Below are 24181 nucleotides of genomic sequence, written 5' to 3'. Positions count from 1 at the left end.
CTCTGGAAGAATCGTGTCCTCCCTAGACCACTGGCAAATGAGGTCTTCTTTGAGTTGATATATTCTTAAGGCAAAGCAGTGGGGAATTGCAGAAAGAATATGGAATCGGCAGGCAGAGGATACAAGTTCCGACTCGGGTCTTGCTAAGTGTTATCTGGGAGACCCTTCATTTTTTGTCTTATTTGCCTCCTCTATAAAGCCAAAGGGTTGGATTCACTGACTGCTGGGATCCCTTACAGCTCACTAAATCTGAATATTCATCCTTATGTTTGTCATATAAATCAAGAGATGGAGACACAGACATAAGGTGGTCAGTCAATAAACATATGTTAAGTGCCAGGTACCTTTCTGGGTGCCAGGTACTATTCTTAGCACTGTATACACAAGGAAAGACAGTCCCTGCTCTCAAACAGGACACAGTCTATTGGGAGTAAACAAGTAAGTGCATTGAAGTTGTATACAGGAGAAACTGGAAATCACCCACAGAAGGAAGCCACCAGAATTAAGAAGGAATGGGATTGCTCTGTGTAGGAGGGGAGACTTTAATTGAGACTTGAAGGAAGCCTGGAGGAAAATCGAACAGGGAGAATATTCCATGAATAAGGGGCAGTCAAGGAAAATGCTCAGAGGCAGAAGGGGGATGTCTTGTTCAAGGAGCAAGAAGAAGGCTAGTGTTGCTGGATCAAAATATATACAAAGCTTGCCACCCCATTCTACACATCAGTACTGTTCTATTCATCTCTCCCTCCCATCCCTTTCTGGACAGCGGGAATCCTACACGATCTTAGAGCAAACGCGGTAATGGTCGTAAGTGAAGGAAAAGTTTAATTACATTTCAAGTCTATTACCCATATTGGGTAGTCATGGGACTTGCAAGACAACTCAGCATTTTGGTAAAGAAAGCAAAAGGTGTTTATTGTTGGGGTTTCATTTCCTTGACCAGAAAGAAAATTAATTTCCAATCCCAAAAGATTTAGGAAGCATCATCAACTCTTGGGATATTCTCATTAAAAAAAAAAAAAAAAAAGCTTAATTGATAACTTTTGCTTTTACATTATCATTTCTGGAAAGTACCTTTTGAAAACTGAATCTTTCCATTTAATAAAGATAAACAGATAAGCCCCAAACTCCAAATAATCTGATTGTGAATAGCATTTGTCCTTGCTACTTTGATCTGCTACTCCCCTTGTCTGGCTAGAGGAGGACCTCACTATGGACTATTATTGGCTATTCATTTTCTCCTAGCCCAACTTCCTTTAAATTTTTTTTTCATAACTATTGCTCTCATCTTGCATATATTGATTTTTCATTCTGCTTCTTTAATCTTGTATCAGTTCATACTAAATCTTCCCACATTTCTCTAAATTCCTCATATTTCTTGCTGTCCAATAATAGTCCATTAGATAAGATAATCTAGGAAAATCAGTATTATAGTTGATAAAATTCTGAACTTGGAGTCGTGGAGACTAAATTCAAATATGGCCTTAGACATTTAATAGTTGTGTGACCTTGGACAAATGTCCTATCACTCAGCCTCAGTTTCCTCATCTTTAAAGTGTGGAATCTCACTTAGCTTTGAGGGTTAATGTGAGGATCAAATGAGATAATAGATGGAAAGTATTTTGCAAATACTAGTGATTATTAGATATTATTATTACACATGTGAAACCTTTTAAATTTTTTCACTTGTTCTTTAATCTAATAGCATCTACTTAGTTCAGTTCTTTATTTTTAAAGAGACTGCTGTTAAAGAGACTATTATGAATTGTTTGATTTAGATTGGACCCTTGTCTTGGACCTTCCGGATATCTTCTCTCTCTCTTTCCTCTAATGAAATACCATGACCAAAACACCATTATTTTAATGTTATTCACACACCCAACCACAATTGCTCCCTCATTTGTAGTGATCACAAACTCCAAACCAGGCAAATCACTTACCTTTCTTTTCCGAACCATCACAAAAAGCCCTTGGACGGCCACATGCCGTTGAGCAAGCTTGCCGAAGCCAAAAAGAATGGAGCGCCTCTCATTCCCAGAGTTCTTGGCTCCAGATGGAGTGAGAAATTCATACCTTTTTCAAGTCGTGTGGGCTCTCCCCCAGCCCCCATCCCTCAAACCCATCTGGTTCTCTGGAGGTCTTGGAATCCAGAAGAGTATTGGTTCCCTGGGTGGAAATCCAAAAAAGACAGCTCAACTGTGAAACAGAATTTACATTCCAGAAATGCTGAAAGAGTGAGATCGCCACTCTCTGCAGTAGTGAGGGGGGGGAAACATCTGGATCTTAGGTGTCATCATCAATTATAACATGGAACACCCTGAACTCTCTGATTGCCTTTGAAACCTACTTTATCAAATCTGCATATTTTAAAGAACACCCAATCACAAAATAAAATGATTTTGTTTTTAGTGTCAGAAAGGGTTGCAGTGAAAATACGGTTTTCGGAAACAGCTCAAGTTCTTGGCTGCCCAATGTACTCTATTTCAGCATTTTTATAGGTGCTGATGGGTTCCACCCTTGGACTTCTTACTGGAAACAGCAGCCTAGCTTGGGTCACAAAGTAAGCCTCCAGTAATGGCCCTGACATTAGCATTTACAGAGAGTACTTTCTAAGTAATGGATTTGCCTTTCCTCCATGAGAATTAGAATGATGGCAAATGTCTGTTACTTTCTCCAGAAGTAACATCCAGAGTCAAATCTCATTCACTGATCTGCCCAAGAATTAGACCAGCTGGCTTTTTTTCCTCTTGGCTATTCATCTCAAAATTCTCCAGGGTCTCAGTCTTCTGACTGCTGAACACTGTTGCCCTTTTACCTCCTTCCCAACTTCTGGGGCTATTCCTGCCAGTTTTCCTGGAGATGCAAAAATTGCTAGTGATACTGGGTTCAGGGTTCCATTCGTCCACCTCAGACAGCTTAAGGATGTCTTTCATGTCCTTCTGTTGTATGGGATAATGACTTATGACTTTGCATTTGAGGGGATTCACAGGGATATGAAAGGATCCCGGGGGGATTGAGGACAATGTGGTATCGGGGCCTTTCTGGTCCTGGTTGCGAAGCTCGGGTGTCCTTAGTGATTCATTCACAAGACTTTGATTCTCATCAGAAAGATTCAGGGAGGGCCAATTAGAGAAAAAACAGCTCCCCTGCCTCGGTTGTGAATGTCAAAGGGGCGGCTTTGAAATTTGCTTTCCTTAGACATGAAAGGCAGATCCCCGGGAAGGTGATATGAAGAGCAATGTCAACCTCTTCCTTAAGTCATGCAATTAAAGCAGAGCGTTGAGATGGCACAAGCTTAGAAGGAATGACTCTTTTTAAAAATGTCTCTTTCCTAACTCATACCCTGACCACTCTCAGTAGAATTAGATGCCTGATTCCTAGATAAGCAGCTATTGGAATAATGAATACATGTCACCCAGAGGGAGATGACGGTGTTGCTGTTTGGTGGACTGGTTCGACTATGTGGTCAAAGTCAAGTGTCTTACCGCCCGGTATAGATCAGTGATTACTCCGTAATTTTAGACCATACCAATGACCCTCCGAAGCCATTCTGTAAAGATTCATGATTGGCCCTGGGGAGGAGCCAATTGGGGAAATTAGTTCAATTCATTCTCACCACTAGGAAAGTACAACTTAAAAAGTGAATTCCACAAAATGTAGGTCATTTATGTAACAGTCATCTGGGCCTGGGCCTGAGAACTTTGTTATCTGTGCTTGCTGCTCGTACTGGAGCCCAGGTCTTTGGCCTTCTAGGCCCTAAACTGTTTCTACTGTCTCATGATCTTTTTAAAGTTAAAGTCTTCTTTCATTTTCCCCATCCTTGAAGCTTAGTATTACTCAATAATGTCTGTCAAATGAGAGAAGAATTGGGCCTGATCTTTTCAGACCAAGAGGGCAGAACCAGGAGTGATAGGCAGATGTAAATCATCATCATCATCATCCTCATTCTAATATGATGGGTTCCTCTTTCTGCTCCCATGAAGCCTTTGAGGTTTGAGATTTGCAGATCTCCAATGTGGCTTCCACCTAAAAGTTTCTCTGGTCTCCGTGAAGAACAATAGAGCCTCAAAGGCTATCCAATGAGAAGATCTTTTGTTTTCATGTGAAAAAGTAATATTCGATTTAGGTTAGAGATGGGTTTAGTGGAAGCTTATGGGGACTGCCCATGTGCCATTGGAGTCAGTAACTACTGGTGAGGCAACATTTTAGCTCATGTCCATTAACCTTCATAATCCTTCCCCATGCAATCACTGGAACAGCAAGCATGAACTTCCTTTGATGAGAGAAAGGGCTTTATTGCCTTCCCCCCTTCCATGAAGCCTAGGGGAGGTTAGTACTATTTATCTGTTTATGGTTATTGCCTTCTTCCATCAGCAACTGACACACTATCCAGTGATCTATATACCCTTGCTTTTTGGTGAGGTTTAAGAGACTTTCAGAAAAACCTTTGGGAAAAAAAAAAAAAAAAGAAATGCACTATATTGCAAAGACTAAAATTCCAGTAGATCAAAGGGACAAAACTTTACTGCTTTAGAACCTGGGGTTAATCATAACCAAATGTCATTGAATTAGAGACTTTTTCTTTCCAAAGGATTGAAAAAGATTTAAGAAGAACAATGTTGCAGGGAAAATTCACTTTGTAAAGTATGGTATTTGTGATTAAGAGCAAAAGAGTTAGGGTAGTATTGATGATTGCACACACACTCTACACACACACACACACACACACACACACACACACACTCCTTTTTGCTTTGCGGTTTGTTTGCATATTTCCTATTCTTCAAAATAAAATTGCTTCCATCCCAGTGTAAACAAAGACTTGGCAAGGAGCAAGATTTTGTAATCTCATGTGAATTTAGTGATATGTGGATTTACCAGTTTCCTTCTTAAGGCAGGAGCCACTGTGCCAGAAGCTCAGGGGTAAACTGCATCAATAGGTAACTTTATCCACAAAACCCGTACACATACAGAATAGCAAACACTCACATACACAACAAACATTTCATAAGCACGTCCTGAAGTACCAAATGTAGCCTATCTCAAAAACATCGCAACAGAACCAAGCGTTACTGCCATAGGAGAAATGTCAGTGGCCACTGAGCCCAATTCCCTTTTGCCATTTCTGTGATAGGTTTCCTAATTTGTTCTGATCCCAATGACTGAATTACTGACTCTCAAAGTTGCAAAGGAACCCTTGGGCTAAATAATCTAGCACCAATCTAAACCAGAATTCTCCCTGCAACATAATCAAAAAAGGAGTCATCCAGTTTTAGTTTAAAAACCATTTAAAATCATTTACTTCCAGGGCAGCTTATTCTATTTTGCTAAGTTAGAAAGATCTTTCCAACTGCAGCCTCTCTGTACCGAGGAACATTCTTCCCTTGGATACTAAAAGAATAACTCCATCTGGATCTATGATCCTGAGGTCTCTGAGATTTGAATTTCACACACAAGTCTCCCTTAATTGAGGTGATTCCTTTGCAATCTAATACTCCTACAGTCTGGTGAATTCATTTCCCTTGTATTGGTAGAAGTAGCTGAAAAGAAGCCTTCTTCTGCGTCATTGAGTAGCGACTTCTAAAATGGTAACCACAATAGATCAGGAACACAGGTTTTCCTTATGGGAATTCTTCTTTCTTCAGGGAAAATCTTAACCTCTCTGTACCTTAGTTGATCATTTTTGAGAGTAGTATAGTGGCCCAGAGTCTTCATTCTAGCCATAGCTGGTGGTGATTCACTTCAGTAGACACATGGTTGGGTTTGTCTACAGATGATGGAAATACGTGGTCCTTCCATGGGTAAGGTGATTGGTTATTTTAGCTTGAAACTCCTTCCTTTACCTGAGCTGGATTGGCCAACATGAGTTTGAATTCATCACATTGAATCTATCTAAGTGGGTGATGTTTCATATTCATCCCCCATAGACATTTGGAGATACTTTAGCATCCACCCTGCCACTTCTTGTAACTTTCTGATCAGACTCTCCCATCCTAATAGCAATCGTATTCTCCAATGATTTCTTTTTTTTCCCCCCTGCGGTTAAATATTCTTACTTCCTCACATCTAAATTCAAAATCAATTTTTTTTTTTTTGACCTTTTAGCTTGGGAACCAAGATCCAATCTAATCCATTCATTCCAGGGGGAAAAAGACTTGTCAATTGACTCAACTTTATTTTTTTAACACTTGCCCTGATAAATCTCCTTTTTCCACCCTCCCCCTTCCATTTTTGTTGTTTCTTTTAGTAAAATATAATTTCCTTGAAATCAGGGAATATCTTACTATAAGAAGTCTGTGTCCATAACACTTCATTCATTGTCTGAGATCTAGTAGGAGTGCTAATAAACACTTTTAAAATGTATTCATATAACCTTTCACCAAGTCCATACTTGAACCCATTCCTGCTGGGCAGGACCCGAAATACCATTTTTTCTTAGCATTGACTCAAAAGTCTGTGGTCACATGAACTGCATATTGAGGAGAGATCAGAAGTGGATTTTTATGCCACAGAATTTGATGGAGTATAGAATTATGATTATTATTCTGTCTAAACATTTCAAAGCATTTTGTAATTGATTTAAGAAGGCACCCCGATCTACCCTTCCATTTACCTAGGTTTAACAATTCAACATTTAATAAAGTAGAAAATTGGACATTTTTGTAGCTTGTAAAGAATTTTAATGGAATTTCTCTCTTTGTCATTACATCTTGGTTTTTATTATTACTGTAGAGAAATACTGATAGTTTTATGAGTTTATTGTGTGTGTATTTGTATTTTGCTCACATTGAGAAAGCTGTTAATTGACATGGATAGTTTTTTTTCTGATTCTCTAGAGTTTTCTAAAACAAACAAAAACTATTTATTCTGTCACTTACTGAAAGATATCCAATCACTTTAGAAACATTACCTCATTTGAGTCTTGCAACTCCAGGAGGGAGATATAGAATATATTTTCTCCTTCTTACAAATGAGGAAACTGAGGTCTGGAAGATTATGTGGTTTTTGAAATAGTCCTTTTTAAAAATCAATTCTACTATTTCTTTTTTAAACATGAGAGGCAGGATTAGAATCATATTTTCTCGATGATAAATCCAGAACTCTACCCACTGTCCCATAATACCTTTCTGAAGGATTAATTCCTTGATATCTACTCATCATCCAGAAGGAATAAAGCTCATTCTCACTCTGGAAACTTGACTCCCTGCCTTAGCTTTGAACTGACAGTTCACCCTATTTCTATAGAGTTTTCCATTTCAAAAGGGAAATAGGGACTGAACATAACATCCATTTGAGCGTCAGGAAATGAAAATTTAACATTTCCAGCTGGCAGAGATCGATACATTTCACATTAGACTCTTTGGGAGCGTTTCATGCATATGCTCCCTGACACTTGTTAAAAAAAAAAAAAAAAAGTTTCAGTTCTGGAGAGAGATTCTGCCTGAGGCATCCAATAATCTTAATTTCTTTATCATCGAGACATCAGAGCAAATGTTTGTACATCACCTGTGCGGTTTATTTTTATTCAGAGGATGGTTCAGAAGCTCTTGCTGTGAAACTGGGCTGTTAATTATGCCAGCCCAAAGGGGAACACGGGCCTCTCCAGATTGTGTGTATCTCTAGTTAAGAAACAGGAGGATTTGGCAATTGATGCAAAGATTATGTTAGTCAGCAAACTTTTATTTTTCTGTTTATGACCCAAATTTATTATTTTCATCTCAAGGGTTATTATTGACAATGGTAAAAATGCTGTGGCCTGGGGGAGCACCAAGGCCCCAGTTATTCTGCGACTGTCTGCTTAAAGGCCCTTCATCTCCCCTCCCTGAAAGCTCCAGTATATTGCTTGGGGGTTTGCAGGGAGTTTAGCCGTCCATTCTGTCAGCTCCCAGAGCTGCAGTTCTCCTCACATACACTAGAACTACCCATAAAACCAATTCTATTCTTTATGGAAATCAAGCTATCGGTATATATTTATTGTCATTATTGTGCACCAGACATTGGGTTTGGCACTAGGGATACACACATAAAAATGAATCAGACCCTGCCCTCATGGAGCTTATATTTTATCAGAGAAAACAACTCATAAATCCTGCTTCTGTACAGATACCCAGGAAGCTAGAACTGTCAGGAAGGGCCTATGGTACAGAACAACACCGAAGATTACTTTTTAAATTGAAATTAGGGATTTGAAACAGTGGATGCTAAATATGGTTCTCTCTCTAATCTTTCCTAGATGAAAGAATGCTAAAACTTGGAATAAATTTGGGGGAAATTTGTACAAAAATAGAAAAAAAAAAGGGGGGAGGGCCAAAGAATCAGGAAATTATTCAAAGCCACCTAGTGAACAAGTGGTGAACTTGACTTTGATTCCATGACTTCTGATACTTGGTCAATTGTTTTTTCAGCTTGGCCTAAAGAATGGCATGAGATAGTGGATGGGGCATTGGCCTTTGGGTCTGAAAGTTCACAGATGCTATCGCTTTTACCCTGGGATATCTGTGCCTTAGTTTCCCTATCTAAAAAATGAAAAGTTGGAACTCTTAGCGGCCTCTGTTGTCTTGTACAGTTCTAAAGTAGGTCACTGTGGTCTTTCTCCTGCATCTAGGAACTTGTGATGGGTTTGATTACTTCCCTTGACTTCCCAGCTAGAGAAAGAAAAGCAAAGAGCATTTGCTGAGTGGTGGGGAATGGGTAGCGAGGAGAGAAAGTCACCAAGAATTTCTTAAACTCCTACTATGTCAAGCAGTGTGCTAAGTAAGCCTGTAAATACAAAGAAAGGAAGAGAAAAGAAATCGCTCTGCCCTGATGGAGCTTAAAATCTAGTGGGAGAGATGACATTTGCTTCCCAAGTTTGCTTTGAAGATCAAATGAGATAATGTATGTAAAGTGTTTTGCAAGATTTAAAGGGCGGTGAATGTTAGTTTTTGTTCCACAGAGGGGGATACTGAGGTCCATAGTAATGGAAGCTCTTGCCTCGGGTGATCCAAGTGGGAAGGGTCAGAGCTAGGGATGGATCGAAGTTCTCTGACCAAGCTAGTGCTCTGTCCATTGTGCTGCTGTTATCATCTGCAGGTCCCTCATTAAGTGGGAGCCTTGAAAAAATTAACATTCTAAAAGTCAGCATCAAAATAATTAGAACATAATATGAGCTTCCTTCCAAACGACGCCATAGAAATTTATGGTCTCGTATATTATTCCCTTCCCTTTTTGCATATTGAAACGTTTGTGGGTTTTGATGATGATATCAAAAATTAAGTATTTCAAGGGTGAAGAGAATGATAACAAGTATCCGAGACAATGGTGAAGGGGATTGGCTGGGTCTCGAATTATAGATCCTGTGGCTTCTGGGCAGAGGGAATCAGTAGGAAGAGTGTTCCTGGTAGGGGGTCAGAGCTCGTGCGGAGGAAAGGAGGTGGGCCACGGGTCACTAGGCGATTGGGACAGTTTGGCTGGGATCCCCTTCAGAAAGGAGGGAAAGAATCCGGACGTCTGGTGGTTTCCATGCTTGGGTTCCATTCCTTCTGGAAGCAGTAACAATATACCTCGGAGGTCATTTCTCTCAGCCTCGCACTGTGGCTTCCACAGTCCTGGCGAGAGTCTCCGGACTGGGGTGGGTTGTGCGCTTTGGCTGAGACTGTTGCAGCTGGATGTCTGCTCCCTCCCTCTCTCGCTCCCACTGTCCTGTGCCCCTCTGCCTGTCCTTGGACCCTTAAACCTCGGAGAAATGGGACCCGTTGCTCCTCATGGTCAGAGAGCCCAGTCCTCCTAATGGACAGAGCTACCTCGGAGGGGGGAGATCCATCTCTGAGGGCCGGCTGCCTCCCTCCGGCTCTAAGCGGCCACAGATTGCATTGACTGAGGGAAACACCATCGGTCCAGTGTAACAACAACCACAGGTCCTGATCTCTAGAGAGCTCTTTCGCATTGGCCAGATGTTTTATAGACATGCTCTCCTTGGAGCTTGACAATGGACCTGCAAAGTTGGCGCTCCTGGCGTTATTCCCATTTCACAGAAGCAGAAATGGAGGCTCATAAGTAACTCGTCCCGGATCACACAACAGTGTGATCAGAGTGAGATTTGAATTCAGGAACCCACTGCCTGATTTGCTCTGCCATGTTGTCTTTGCGACGTTAGGCGGGCCTGCATGTAGCCCCTGGTATGTTCCCCGACTCTCCCCTCAGTCCCCCTCTCAGAAAACACTTTCATTGCTATTTTTTAGCGCACTCTCTAGAAAGGCTTGGAGAAAGCGGTGGCTGAAGGCCACCGAGGGACCCCACGGTCAGCCGCCCCTCGCACTAACCCAGCTGTGCTCCTTGTCCCTCCGCAGAACACCCTGGAGCAGTGCAACGTGTGCGCTAAGCCCATCATGGAGCGGATCCTGCGGGCCACGGGGAAGGCCTACCACCCCCACTGCTTCACCTGCGTCATGTGCCGCCGCAGCCTGGACGGGATCCCCTTCACCGTGGATGCCGGCGGCCACATCCACTGCATCGAGGACTTCCACAAGTAGGATTTCCCCCTCCCCCTTCCCTCCTCCCCCTCTTCCCCCTGCTTTCCCACCTTCCCCGTGGATTCTTCCTTCCTTCTCCTCCTAGATGAAAGAAGGGCTCAGCCGTAGTGACCCTCTGCGGGCAACCGGAGTTGGCCACTGGGAAATGGGTGACGAGGCTAAGATCAAATCCTGAATCTCGTAAGCCTTTCTCCTTGGGTTAGTCACACAATTCACATGGCGTTCTTCATTCCGGGACATTCTAAGCACACATTGTTTTAGTCATTCAAGCATCGACCAGTTAATAATTATTTATTAAGCAAGTACTGTGTGCGAGGCGCTTTGCTGAGGACTGAGGATGCACAAAGAATGAAATTATCCCTGTTTGCAGGGACACTATTCTAACAAGAGAATCAAGTACTTGTAAATATATATATATATAAAACACATATATATATTACACATACAATATACATATATGTATATATACATATATAATACATATTATATAATGTATATATGCATATATGTATTATATATTACAAATATATACATATATAATACATATTATAATATATAACACATATATGTATATATGCATATATGTATTATATAATATATTACAAATATATGCATATATAATACATATTATAATATATAATACATATATGTATGTATACATATATATTATATAATACATATATTACAAATATATATACATATATAATACAAATATGCAAAAATAGTGAAGATAACTGACTGTGGGAGAGAGGGCACTTGCAGTTGGTGAAATCAAGACAAAAACTGGACTCAGTATCAGGGAGAACAAACGCGTGTGTAAATACACACGGATAAAAATGCAATTCCCCGAGTTCCCTTGTGAGGTTAGCAGTGCAGTAGTGCAGACGTCAGCCTTGTATTGTAATCAGTAGCATTCAAGAGACTCAGAGAGAGAATGAAGTTCATGCAACTAATGTCAGAAGGGGAACCTGCATTCAGATCTTCCTGATATTCTATTAATGATCATTCCCCACCAAAAAGAGAGACTCAGAGGCAGTGAGAGAGACAGACAGGAAGAGAGACAGGTAGCTTGGGACTAGCCTTCTGAGTGACTGATATCTGAAGGGGCTGATGGGGCTGTGACAGCAGACACATAAGCTGTCCCTGGCTGGATTCGTGAAGCTTTTTGTACTTGGGACGACGCGCTAGAATTTTTGGTTCACAGCCATAATCCCCAGGGACCTCACTTTACTTCCTTGGTGCCTTCTCTAAAACATCAGAGAAAGCCTTGGTCACACATTCAGATCATTTTAAATGTTTTATCTGAAAGCTGAAAATGCCAAATTCTAATAGGGAGCTCTCCCATTTTCAGTTTTCCAGTAGCCGTGTGTTTGTTACTGTTGATCTGAAACTTGAAAAAACCTTTCAGATCATGAAGTCTGACCAGGAGAAACTGTGTTTAGTGTAGAGATGGAAAGATTAGAAAGCCATGTCGTGGTTTCCTTGAATAAGATAAGAGCATTCTTCCTTCTTCCTTCTAGTCCAGCTCTTTTTTACTGCAGCCACCAGAGGGTAGAGGAGCTATCCAAGGTCACACAGAGAGATGTCAGAGGCAGGGTTTGAAAAGGCTGCCCAGGACTGTGTTTTGTGAGCAGGATTAGACTCAGTTTCTCCACATGGGACAGAATTAGAAACAATTAATGATGGTTAAAGAAAGATGGAGAGAAGAGGTGAGGAAGAAGAGAGAAACAAGATCATTTAGGAGCCACTGGGCTAAGTCCTGGGAATACAAGTAGAGCCGGCAGATAATTGCTACCCTCAGGAGAGCATAGAAAACACCAAGAAAGAAGTTCCAAAGGGGAAGGGGACCTCCCTGTGTGGGAAGGGGGAGTGATGGCGTCCTGAGTCCTGGAAGCATGGCTGGGGCCCTTCCCGAAAGGGTATTCCCAACAGGCAGTTCACCAACCAAGCAGGTGGGGATTTTGTTCCCCAGGAGAGCAGATTATCTCAGGAAGAAGTGAGTTTTCTCTCATGGCAGTTTTTAAGCAAATGCTGGGATGGACATAAAAGTCCAGTCTACTGTAACAGGGCTTCTTCCTCAGGGGTGAGGTGAACTGAGATTCCCTTCTCAGAGCCCCAGTCCCGGTCAGCCCTTTGGATATCATTCCTGGAAGACTGGTTTCCAGTTGATCCGGCTCTGTCTGTCTGTCTCTCTTGCTGCCCTTGAACCTCTCTTTTTTGGAGGAATGATGATTAATAGAGTATCAGGAAGACCTGAATGCAGGTTCCCCTTCTGACATTAGTTGTGTGACTCTGTATGAACTCTTAAGAGCCCTGAGCCCGCTGGGTCCAGGACCAGAGATTAAACAAACACCCGAGGGGCTCAGATCCGGCTTCCCCCTTTTAGAATCGTCTGTAGTTTGGCTTTGTCTCCCAGGATGCATTTCCAGAGAGCTGAGGAGACCAGAGGTGAGCTCTCTCTGCTGCAAAATGAAGACCTGTCCTCCCGGGCCCTACTGAGCGGCTCCATTGGCAAGTGAGAAATCCGCACCACTCATCCCCTGGTTTCCCAGAGAGATTTCTGGCCAGAAAGTCCAGCGGAAGACGTGGTCCGAGGTGGTCGGAGCCCTGGAGCCGGAGGCATTCTCGATCCAGAGCAAAAAGGGAGGGCTCTTTTAAAAGAGGGTCAAAATATAAATTATAGGCCAAGTTATTGATGTTTTTGGCTCATAATTGCGCTAAAGAGAAGCTCGAATGTGTTTGAAGGAAGCTGAAATCCACCTCTGAGGCTGTTCTCGTCTCCCCATTTCGCTCCTTTCTCAGACTTCCCCTAATCCAAGAAAGACAGATAGATCTAATCAGAGCACAAATGTTTCTGTTGCTTGAATAGACATATATTACACCCCTCAATTAAAACAGGAAATCAATACTGACAAATGTAGGTTTCTGTCTGACACATTTATCCTTCCTTTCTAAGGGCGGGGAAACATAATTAGAGACTTGTGACTAGTGACATCAGTGTGTAAGCCTCAGAGTGCCAAGATCGACTTGAGCAACCCAAGGAGAGCATCCGAGGCCCCAAACAGCGCCCCCTCCCCGCACGGCCCCCGACCGTCCCCGGCGCCCTGTCACGTTAAAGCCTGACTGCGTTACGGGTCTCGTGGTCCCCTCGCTCCTGTGACTGGCAGGGGGACGAGGGAAGGGGCGGGGGGCAGCTTGTGTTGTGATCGCTTCCCTTCCGGCCTTCTGCGTGGGAACCCTGCCCAGTGCTCTAACATATGGCGGGCGTAAGAGCAGCAAAAAACTGCCCTCCCCTCTACCCCAAAGAGCCAAGTGCGAATCGCGGTCTGTCAGGGCGAGGGGGGGCCTCAGGGACCCCTTGTCTAAGCCTCCCTCTGGGATGAAGGCCCCAGACGGGGAGGGGGACTTCCCGCTCGAATCAACGCTTCCGAGGGTAGGGGAGATGTCAGTCTGCCCCGTCTCTACCCCCGGCCTTCTGAACGGTTTCAGGCGTGGAGGAGAACTTCAGCAAATGACTGCGGGACCGACCGTCTTGAAGCAAATGCTTCAGGAAACTGCCAACAGCATCTTCTAGGACATCTGTTTCCTCCAGGTTGGTGCCATGATGTTGGGGAGCAGATGTGCCTGGAATTCTCTGCTCTCATCCAGAGGAGCCGCTTCTGTCCCTGGGGGAGGCGCCTGAGAAGGGCCCCTCGTCCCCGAGAGGGGAGACCTCTGGTCACCTCTGGGCTCTCTGGCCAAACCCGGCCCGGTTTCTACGGTCAGAAAACACTGGGTAAGCACTTGCTGTTGGCCGGGCACTATACCGGGGACCGGGAATGCAAAGAAAAGCAAAACCCAGGCCCTGCCCTCCAGAAGCCCCCAGCCCCATGGGGGACGTCCTGCGGCTACGTCCCGAGGAGATGCTGCCAGAGCCAATGGGAAAGAAGCAGCAGGGACAAGGTTCCGGCACTGATGGGCTGGGGAAGGCTTCCTGTGGGAAGCAGGTACGTGAAGCAAGGCAAGGAGGCGCAGATGAGAAGCAAGAACATTCGAGCCCAGAGAAAAGCCAGATAAAGTGCCCAAGAGATGGACGGTCTTTCCTGAAGAAGAGCAAGAAGGTGAAAGAAAGTGCGGGGGATAGATACTATGAGAGGAGCACTGGAGATACTGGCTGGGAACTTCTCTGCCTGAGTCTGAAGGTGCTAGGGAGCCACTGGACTTTGTTGAGCTGGGGACAGATGAGATCAGAGCTACACTGGAGGGAATTCCCCTGGGTGGACGAATGGAAGATGGACTGGAGTGAGAGAGACACATCAGGGAGACCAATCAGCAGCTATTGCCGGAGCACAGGAGGAGGGCCACGAGGCACAAACCAGAGCGGCGAAATTCTCAGAGGAAAGAAAGAAGGGCATTTGAGAGCTGTAAATTCAACAAGCCTTTCCTCCTCAGATGAGATATGAGGGTGATTAAGGAGACAGGAATACTAGGTTGGGACCCCGGGGAAATGGAAGATGAGGGTGTCCCCAACAGGCCGAAGGAAGTTTAAAAGGGGGGCAGTGAGGTGTTGAAGGGAAGAGAAAGGAAGGAAATAAGCATTTAAGCATTTTACAGGTATTATTTCATTATAACAACTCTGCGACTTAAGAACTGTTGTTATCTCCATTTTACAGGTGAGAAAACTGAGGCACACAAAAGTAAAATGATTTGTACTAAGTGTCTGAGTCAGGTCTTCCTCCCTCCAGGCCCAGTGTTCTATCACCCGGCCACTCTTGTTTAGGGGGAAGCATAATGTGTTTGGGGGAAAGACGCAGCGCTCAGAGTTTATAGAGTTCACGGACACTTTCTAATCTTCCCTTCACCGGGTCTGTCAGCGGGCCTTCCCTTGAGGGACCTTTCTCTCTTCATTACACATTTTCTTCCTGGGCTGGGTCTTGGATTCTCCTTCCAGCAGCTCCCCTTTGATGGATTTAACCTTGCAAACTCCTGCTGTCCATCGTGTCTTCTCCCTTTCTTCCTCAACACTGAACCTAATGTCTAAGGCTAACATTTCAAACCTGAGAGAAGTCTGAGACCAGCTTGGTGCGATGGGAAGTAGAGCTGGAACTAGTTAGAGGAACAAGACTGGAAATCCAGCTCTTCTTGTGTCCTGGGCCAAGGACGTTTGTGGGCCTTGACTTCCCCAACTGTTAAATCGGTCACCAGGACTGGATGTTCTCTCAGATCTCTTGGAGCTCTAGGATTCCCTTCCCTACGTGCAGGAGCTTGGACAAGGCAACAGCCCACTCTATATCTGTTCCTCCTTCTAGAAAATGAAGAAATCACAGTACATGACCTCTGGCCTCCATTCAAGCTTTAAATCCATGATTCGAAAGTGCACTTTTCCAAAGCTTAATATATTTGTAGCCACGAATTCTAACCCCAGAGATTCTCTGAGAATAGTTACCATTAACATATTATTAAAATAAGAGGATTCAAATTTATAGAGGTTTGTTTTTTCCTTATTCTTAATGGAAGAATATGATTGACATATCAAGTTCCAACTACATGCTGAGGGCTGGAGACATAAAGACAAAAAATAGACATAAATATACACATTTATATTTTATATGTTTATGTGTATATATATGTGTGTGTGTATATATATGTATATGTGTGTATACACACACACACACACACGTATGTATGGGTGTATAATTCCATTTAAGGAAATTACATTCCCCTGGGGAGGGAGACGTAGGTATCTTGTACACATGTATGGGACAAGGAAAATGGAGACCGGACTGATCAAAGAAGTTTTCCCTTAGATCAAATGCAAGTTTCCAGGTTGAGAGATAGCAATTTGTTTTTTTCCTTATTCTTAATGAAAGAATATGATTGAATCATATTAAGTTCTAACTAAGTGCTGAAGGCTGGAGATAGTAAGAAAAACATATACATATACACATTTATATTTTATATGTATATGTGTGTATGTGTATATATATATATATATATATATATATATATATATATATATATAGAGAGAGAGAGAGAGAGAGAGAGAGAGAGAGAGAGAGAGAGAGACAGACAGACATGTATGTATGTGTATAATTCCATTCAAGGAAATTACATTATCCCAGGAAAGAGGGGCAGGCAATTTGGATACACGTATGGGACGAGGAAAATGGAGGATGAATTGATCAAAGAAGTTTTCCCTTGGATCAAATGAGGTCATATTTCTAAATTGTTTAGCACAATGCCCGGCACATAATAGCTACTTAATAAATGATTATTTTTTGGATCCTTCCCCTTAGCAAATGGTCCCGAATAAAACTGTAAAGGGAAGAAATATTCCTTGCTTCTTGAATCAGAGAGGGAAATTTCCAGGTTTGAGTTGGACTGGACAGTCCCCGAGTCCGAATTTTGGGAGAGCGAGGAAAGCAGGGAGTGAATTTCCGACATGCGCCTCAGCTAGTGAAAAACAAAAGAGACAGGAGATTGAATGCTGAGTTCTGGGCACAGCCAGTAGACATTTGACTGGCACACATAGGGCGTGAAGGGGAGTAATGCAAAATATGTTTGGAAACAGAAAGTTGGAACAGGATTTCTGAGAGCTTGAAATGCCAGCCTGATGAGGAGGCATTTTTCCTCTAGAGACAATCCGAAGACACGGGCAATTTTTGAGTAGGGAAGTATTACGGTCACACGGGATCTGTCACAAGGTTCCTGAGGCTTTTGCCTGGAGACAGGCAAGAGAAAATGAAGGGAGACTCGCCGGCAGCTTCTTTCTAGAGTCCATGTAAGAAGCTCTGGACATCCGGATCAGGGTGCTGGCTCCAGGGGCCGGCAGAAGACAAGACTCCGAAATTTAGGGTGAATCCTTTTTCCTCAAAAGAAAACATAAGCTTCCTGCATCCCTCCTGCCTTTTTGTACTTCTCCCAACTGCTGAGTTTGGAGCACGGGCTTCTACAGCTCCTTTTAAGTCATCAGTTGATCCGCTCTTGGTGCCATTTTTCATGGAAGACTTCGGCACTAAGACGCCCGATGGGTCCTGCCAGCCCCATTTGCGCGTGTATATGTTTAGCGTCTACGTGAGAGTGCTTGGAAAACGATTCTCTGCCGTGCAAATGGAAGTTGCCAGTGTCGTTCTCGGGCTCACTCCATGCATGTTTTCAAACTGCTGAGGCTGGGATGTTACCCCGGAAAGCGGGAGCGGAGTCTAAGTTTTCCAGGTGTTTCTTTGATCTCTTCAGTTCTCTTCCATTTCTTGGAGAGCCAAGAGTCATTCCCACCTGCCTCAAATCTCACTTGTGGTACAGGATTGGACTAATTTCTGGAAGGATTTTCTTCTTTCCTCTTACTACGATTACTACTGTTATTATTTTATAGAGCAAACTTCCTTATTAAGGCTTCCAATCTGGAGAAAAGGAGCCCATCGGCTCAGGAACCGTAGAAGAAGCACAGATATATTACACCCCCCTGGCTGTACTTATGTTCCATCATAAATACCAACAGTTTTTCCTCTTCACTTTTTCAAGAGACAAATTATCAGTTGGAAAACAAAAGAGCAACACGTCTAGGAGAGTCTGGAGGGTGGTCATGAAGCGTAAATATGCTTGCTCGTGGTTTCCTGTGTTACACTGGAACAGTTAGTCAGCTCTCCATGTTTCTATTGCCGGGAGTTGAGAAATATGGGGAAATGGTCATTGTGATTGAGTGGGATGGGGACAGGAAGGAGAGTGGGGCTCTCTGTGGTTATTCTTGGATAAGACAAAAGGACACAGAGCACGAGGCAGCAGATCAAGTGGGAACCCGGGCAAGTTGGGGGCAGGGTGGATTTGTTCCTTCTGAGGAAACATCCTGGTACCTGGTGAAGTAGCTTAAGGAATTGATAATTCAACTCAGTAAATATCTGTTAAAGCGCCAGTTACTACAGATGCAAAAACAAAGATGAAATAGTCTCTGACCTCAGGGAGATTATATTCTACTTTGGAAGGATAATGAATAAATAGAAAATTACATACAAATAAACTGCAAGGAACCGGGGAGGTTGGAGGAGAGCACTGAGGAGTAGAGGGAGCATGATGGCCCTCATGGCCTCCCTGAGTTCTGTTGGCACTTGGGATGAATCTGGATGGGAGTGTTCAAATCTAAGAAGGGAAATATTTCAGGCATGGGAGGATGGCTCATGCAAAGGCTTGGAGGCCAAAGATGGAGGGTTGGAAATAGAAAGCGAGCTGCATGAGCAAGGAAAGGGGATATTGGATGCAGATTTTAAATATCTCCAAATATCAAACAGGGACACATTAAAAAAAAATCTCAAGAGATGAACCTGATGTATTGATCACGATCAGATACGAGCTTCAGGAATATCAGCTTGGCAACTAAAGGGAAAATTGACTAGAAGCAGGGAAACCAAATAGGAGGCTCCTCTATGCAGCCAGGAGAGAGAGAGCCTGAACTAGGTGGAGACTGGGAGCTGAAAAAAGAGAATGGGAGATACGTTGTGAAGAGAGAATCAACAAGGCTTGCCAACTGCTGGCGTTTGTGACATTTACCATTGGTGGAGTGCTTTAAGGAGGGCTTTATGTACATTCTCATTGATCCCCACAACACAGGAGGGACCCTTTAGTTCTACTCCTATAGATGATCCAAACTATTAGGTTGGCTACTGTATGTCAGCATCAGTGCCATTTGATAGCCCATTTTCATGGCTGTTGTGCCTTGAATAGGGAAAGGAGATCATTGATTTTTGAAGGGACTTCTTGCCACACCCCCTGGAGAACCATATAATCACCAAGTTTAGTGGAAGAGATCCTATGTGCCATCATTAGGCTGAGTGTTGTGGTCTGAGGCACTGTTACCAAAATATTTTTGTGAGGACGTAAATATGTAATGTGAAGGCAGAAGCACATTGGCTTTTTCATGGATTATAAGGTTCCTGAGGACAGGGAAGATATCACTTTTTATCCTTGCCTGGCACAGGGCTTTGTACATAATTGCTGTCGTTCTGTTTTTCAGTTATTTTCTCCCCTTTGGGACCTCACTGGCCATTTTTATTTGTTCGTTTTTGTTATAGTCAAACATTCTAAAGAGCTGGGTCTTATATTCTGGAAGATGAGCAAGCCTGAATGGTCCCATAAACCATACCCAGGCTTTGGACTTGGGTCAAATACACTTCTTCTCACATCCATCTTTGTGTCTTCCCTGGAGCTCCCTGTGCAAACCTCCTAACGAGACCCACTTTCTTTTCTTCCCCCCAGGAAATTTGCCCCTCGATGCTCAGTGTGCAAGGAGCCGATCATGCCTGCCCCAGGCCAGGAGGAGACCGTCCGTATTGTGGCCTTGGATCGGGATTTCCATGTGCAGTGCTACCGATGTGAGGTATGTGCGTAGCCCACCCCCAAGGGTGTACGTCCCCCCACCACGAGAACTTCAGCACAGGATCCGAATCCTTAGCTCTGCCTCCAGTGATCAAGCTGCCCTCTGTCAGTCTGGGTTTCACAGGAAGCTTCTGATGGGGCTGGATCTGCTGAGTCAGAGGTGTATGAGCTCGGCAGAAGAGGCTGCTTGGTGGCAGAGCAGCTAACGTGTTGGAATTGTAGTCAGGAAGGCACAAAGGGAAATCTGGCTTTAGATACTTAATAACCGTGAGACTCTAAGAGACTATTTCATTTGCTGCCATCTTCAATTCCCTTATCTAGGGATAATAGCATCTATTTTAGAGAGTTACTGTGAGGATCGAGGGAGAGATCTTATTTAAAATACTTTGCAAACCCCAAATGTCCTATCTATACATACCAGCTCTGATTCTGTTAAAGATTAATCAGAGACGGCAATAGAAGATCCTGGGACTTTGAAAGTTAAGTGACTCATCATCAGGTTTATCTGCAAAGATCCTTAAGTCAGAGAAATATAAAAATATAAATAATCACAGAAGCTCAGGATAGATTCATGAAATCTCAAAGGCCAGCCAGTCCAAACTATACCTGCTAAAGAGTATAGTAAGAACAAAACAGTGACATTTATACAAAGTGAGTGAGGTTACTCCTATAACACCCCCCAGGGATTGTTATCCTAAGTCCCATTTGAATATTTACAGTGATGGGGACTCACTAACTTCCAGGCTATTTTATTATTTTAATTTTTTTTTACTTTATTATTTAGTATATATATATTATTTCTTTTATTTTAATTTACACTTTCAGGATGCCCCATACTATTATAAGATAGCTTAATAGGAAGTTCTTCAGCTTAGAATTTTCTCAGCATAAGAAAGGCATCAAAGACCACTGTTGAGGAATTTCTTATATTTTCTTAAAGAAAGAAGTCTTCCCTTATTTTAAATACTCATCCCCTTTCCATAGTCCCCTCCTAATGGGATCAGGCAGAACCGATCGAATCCTGCACCTAGCCACTGGACAGAGCTCTGTATGGGGGTTTTAATGGACGCTGTGTTCAGTGTGAAGCAGCAGTGGAACCAGGGGCAAAAAGAGCTGATGCTATCTTGGACCACGCTGAGAGGCAGAGCAATCGGGGCTAGGAAGGGGATCGTACTGCCGTGTTCCGGACCCACTACCCCTTTACCCAGATGTTCTGTCAGTTCCGGCACCACAACGTGAGGGAGTTATGGAGACCACTTGGACCGTGAAAGGTCTTGAGTCCGTGTGATCTGAAGCCCAGCTGAGAAGGCCCTGAGTGTTTAGCCTGGGATAAGATTTGGAGGGTGGGGGGTTGGGGGTGGGCAGAAGATAGAACAGTTCTGCAGGTGTTTGGAGAATGATCTCATGGGAAGGGGCTGAAGCAGCCTCAGTGGCTCAGGGCTGCAGACAGATGGATTCAGCCTCCTTGTCTAGGAAGAAAGAACCAAACTAGCGGTGTGCCGTTCAGTGTTTCAGTGCCGCTCCCACCATTGGTGAGTCTGTCCCTGTCGTAGGCAAGAGCTTGCCCCTGGGAGGGGCCGCTCCCTTTAAGGAGGGATGTCTCTTGCCCCTTCTCGTTCAGCCCCCCAGAATCCCTCTAGGGAGTTAAAGGTAGATGGGATGGTTTTGCAGAGGAAGGTCTGAGGCCCTGAGAAGGAAGGCCCGTTTCCAGCGGGACAGAAGTGAGGATGACCACCGCCTCCCAGTCCCTCACCTGCCCCTGCTCTGGATGCTCTGGTGCAGACCCCGGAGGCCTCCTCTCAGCTGGAGGCGCCCACCCACCTTCGCCTCTCTAAGTCTCAGTTTCCCCCTCGTGCTTTGGGCTGGCTGACCTCTGAGGTCACGGCCAGCTGGAAATCGGCTCTCTGGGGTTTTTCTTCTCAGCATCGTCTCCCCTTAAACCGGATGAAATATGGAGAATCCTCCCTCTTGGCGGGTTCCCCTCTGCTCTTGCCTCTCCTGCCAGGGAAACAGCATCATCTCGGGGAGATTTAGTGAGTCTATTTATGGGCTTTCCGCTAGCTTCAAGTGCAGCTCGTTCCTGGCCTTCCTGCAGACAGGCGGGGCAAAGGCCCGGTGGCTGGAGGCGAATGGCTTGGGTTCTTCCTCCTCCCACTCCGGGGCTGCCCGAGCTCTCCTGTTGCCAGAGGCTGCTCCCTCTCTCGTCCACCCCCGGCATCTGTGGGCAGTCGGGGCGTCCTGGAGGCTGGGGAGGGTGGGATGACTGAGGCTGATCCGCAGCCTTCTTCATGTCATATCTGAGCAGAAGGCGGAGCCGCCAGGGCCTCCTCCACCCCAGGAGACAGAAGGCAATGTTCCCATTTCTCTTTCCGGAAAGTTTTTGATTCCTTGCGTGGATATTATCCCATTGGAGCCTCCCCGCCATCCCGGGAGGCAGGGGTCACAAAGGCACCCATTTTAGAGAAGAGCAAACTGGGAACCTGCTTGCCAGGACTGATGGGCGTCCCTCTCCCCATCAGACGGATTCAGCCTTCCGGCGTCCCTTGGGAAGGAGTCGCGGGTCCCTCCGACCTCTGGTCGCCTTGAGCGGGAAGTTGGGGGCCGCGGCCCTGACTGGGGGAGGGTGACTGGCGCTCCTCCCGCGGGCCCCAGAGCTCGGAGGATGCTCGGAGCGCGTTCGCTCATTTAGAAGTGCAGACACAACTGAAGTTAGCACCTTGTTAGCAAGAATCCTCCGTTACCAGGAGATGCTGCTCGGAGGCGTTCTTCCTTCCCGGGAAGCCCGGCTTCTCGTGGGCTCTGACCGGCCCGGAGAGCCCCCAGGGACCGGGGTCTGGCTCTAGACGGGGGCCTTCACCAGGCATCAGGAGCGTGGGCGTGGCTGCCCCCTGGGTGCCAGCCGGCCCCGCCCCTCCTGCCTCCTGGTGAGAAGCCCAGACGAGAAGCCCCCAGCGACCATCACCCTCGGTGCCAGCCGGCCCCGCCCTGTCCTGCCTCCTGGCAGGAAGCCCCGGGCCACCGTCTCCCTCGGGCCCCGCCCTGTCCTGCCTCCTGGCAAGAAGCCCCCGGCCACCGTCCCCCGCAGGGCAGAGATGCCCTCGCCTTTCTCAAAGCGGCTTGATGGCCCAGGGGCCACAAGGACCCCATGCGAGCCCTGACTAGTTGTAGGCCTCTGGGAAAGTCACTGAACCTCTGTCCAATTCCCTCCCGGGGAAGGGGAGACAACGATCCGCCCGCCCTCGGTGCGCTGGCAAGGATGAGGTCAGCCAAAAGCCTTGGCACGCAGTAGGTGCCTAATAGATCCGTCCTCCCCTCCCTTTTCTCACTCTCTCTCCCCTTGCTCTCTCCGTAGGACTGCGGGGGCCTCCTGTCCGAAGGAGACAATCAGGGCTGCTACCCCTTGGACGGCCACATCCTCTGCAAGACCTGCAACTCGGCCCGCATCCGCGTCCTGACCGCCAAGGCCAGCACTGACCTCTGAGAATTGCTGATGTCCGTTGTCTCCGAGGGGGAGGGGGTGGGGAAGAAAGTGGGGAGAGGGCGGGGGTGGGGGCGAGTCTCCGAGGTTTCACGTTGCCGTTGGGTACGGCCGCCATTCCAGGGGTGGAAAGGGCAGGAAACTGGGGGGAGGGGACGCCTCCGGCCGTGGGCTTCTTTGCTGACCTTCCCTTCCCCGCCCCCTCTCCCGCCGAACCTTCCGGGTCGATCTCACCAGAAGCACAACACAGCCCACCTGAGAGGGCCCATCCTGGCTCCAAGGCCTCCGCTGGAGCCCGCTCCTCCTCAGCCCTTTCACTGCGGCCTCCCCGTCGCTTAGAATCCCGGCGCCGCCTGACTCCCCTTCTGGCGGAGCGGCTTTTTATAGCCCCGTCTTTTACTGCTGCAGAGTATTTATTCAGTGGGGACGCCAGCCCCTCGAGGAAGGACGTTGGCTTCCTGGAGCTGGTGCTCACCAAGGCTAGACACTCTGCTTGTGTACATAGGAAATGGTATCTTTGTGTTGTACTAGAACTCTAAAACCAATTATGTGCCTTGAAAAAATCACAGATGATTTTCACTAGAGTACAAAGAATGTAACTAATATATTCCACAGTCAGTCTGGTTGCGATGGGACTCTGGTCAGGCCGAAGCCGGGCGCTCGTCGGCTCGGGGATGTCCGAGGGCCGGCCCGGCGCTGCCGGACGTTCTCACAGATTTCCGTGGGTTACTAGGGTCTCAAGGGAATGAACTCGCCCTCCCTGACTTCTTGAACCAAACTGAGCATCTCATTGCAAAATGGAGACAGGAGTCCCAGGAGCTTTCAGATGATGCTTTGAACAGGTCTC

General features: G+C 45.5%; 1 protein-coding gene across 3 annotated transcripts in view; it reads left to right on the top strand.

Moving 5' to 3' along the window:
- LPP (LIM domain containing preferred translocation partner in lipoma) overlaps positions 1-23374 on the top strand; it is a 634535-nt gene extending 611161 nt beyond the window's left edge. For all 3 annotated transcript variants that reach the window (XM_051991658.1, XM_051991659.1, XM_051991660.1), the window contains 3 exons: positions 10329-10507; positions 19737-19857; positions 23209-23374. In XM_051991658.1, the coding sequence (XP_051847618.1) occupies positions 10329-10507; positions 19737-19857; positions 23209-23337 (429 nt within the window). In that variant the 3' untranslated portion in view covers positions 23338-23374. The remainder of the gene's footprint in view (positions 1-10328; positions 10508-19736; positions 19858-23208) is intronic.
- The last annotated feature ends 807 nt before the right edge of the window (positions 23375-24181 follow it).

This window comes from Antechinus flavipes, chromosome 3 (genome assembly GCF_016432865.1).
Source record: "Antechinus flavipes isolate AdamAnt ecotype Samford, QLD, Australia chromosome 3, AdamAnt_v2, whole genome shotgun sequence".
Taxonomy (NCBI): Eukaryota; Metazoa; Chordata; class Mammalia; order Dasyuromorphia; family Dasyuridae; genus Antechinus; species Antechinus flavipes.
Note: the sequence above shows the minus strand (reverse complement) of the source record. Positions and strands in the feature narration are given on the sequence as shown.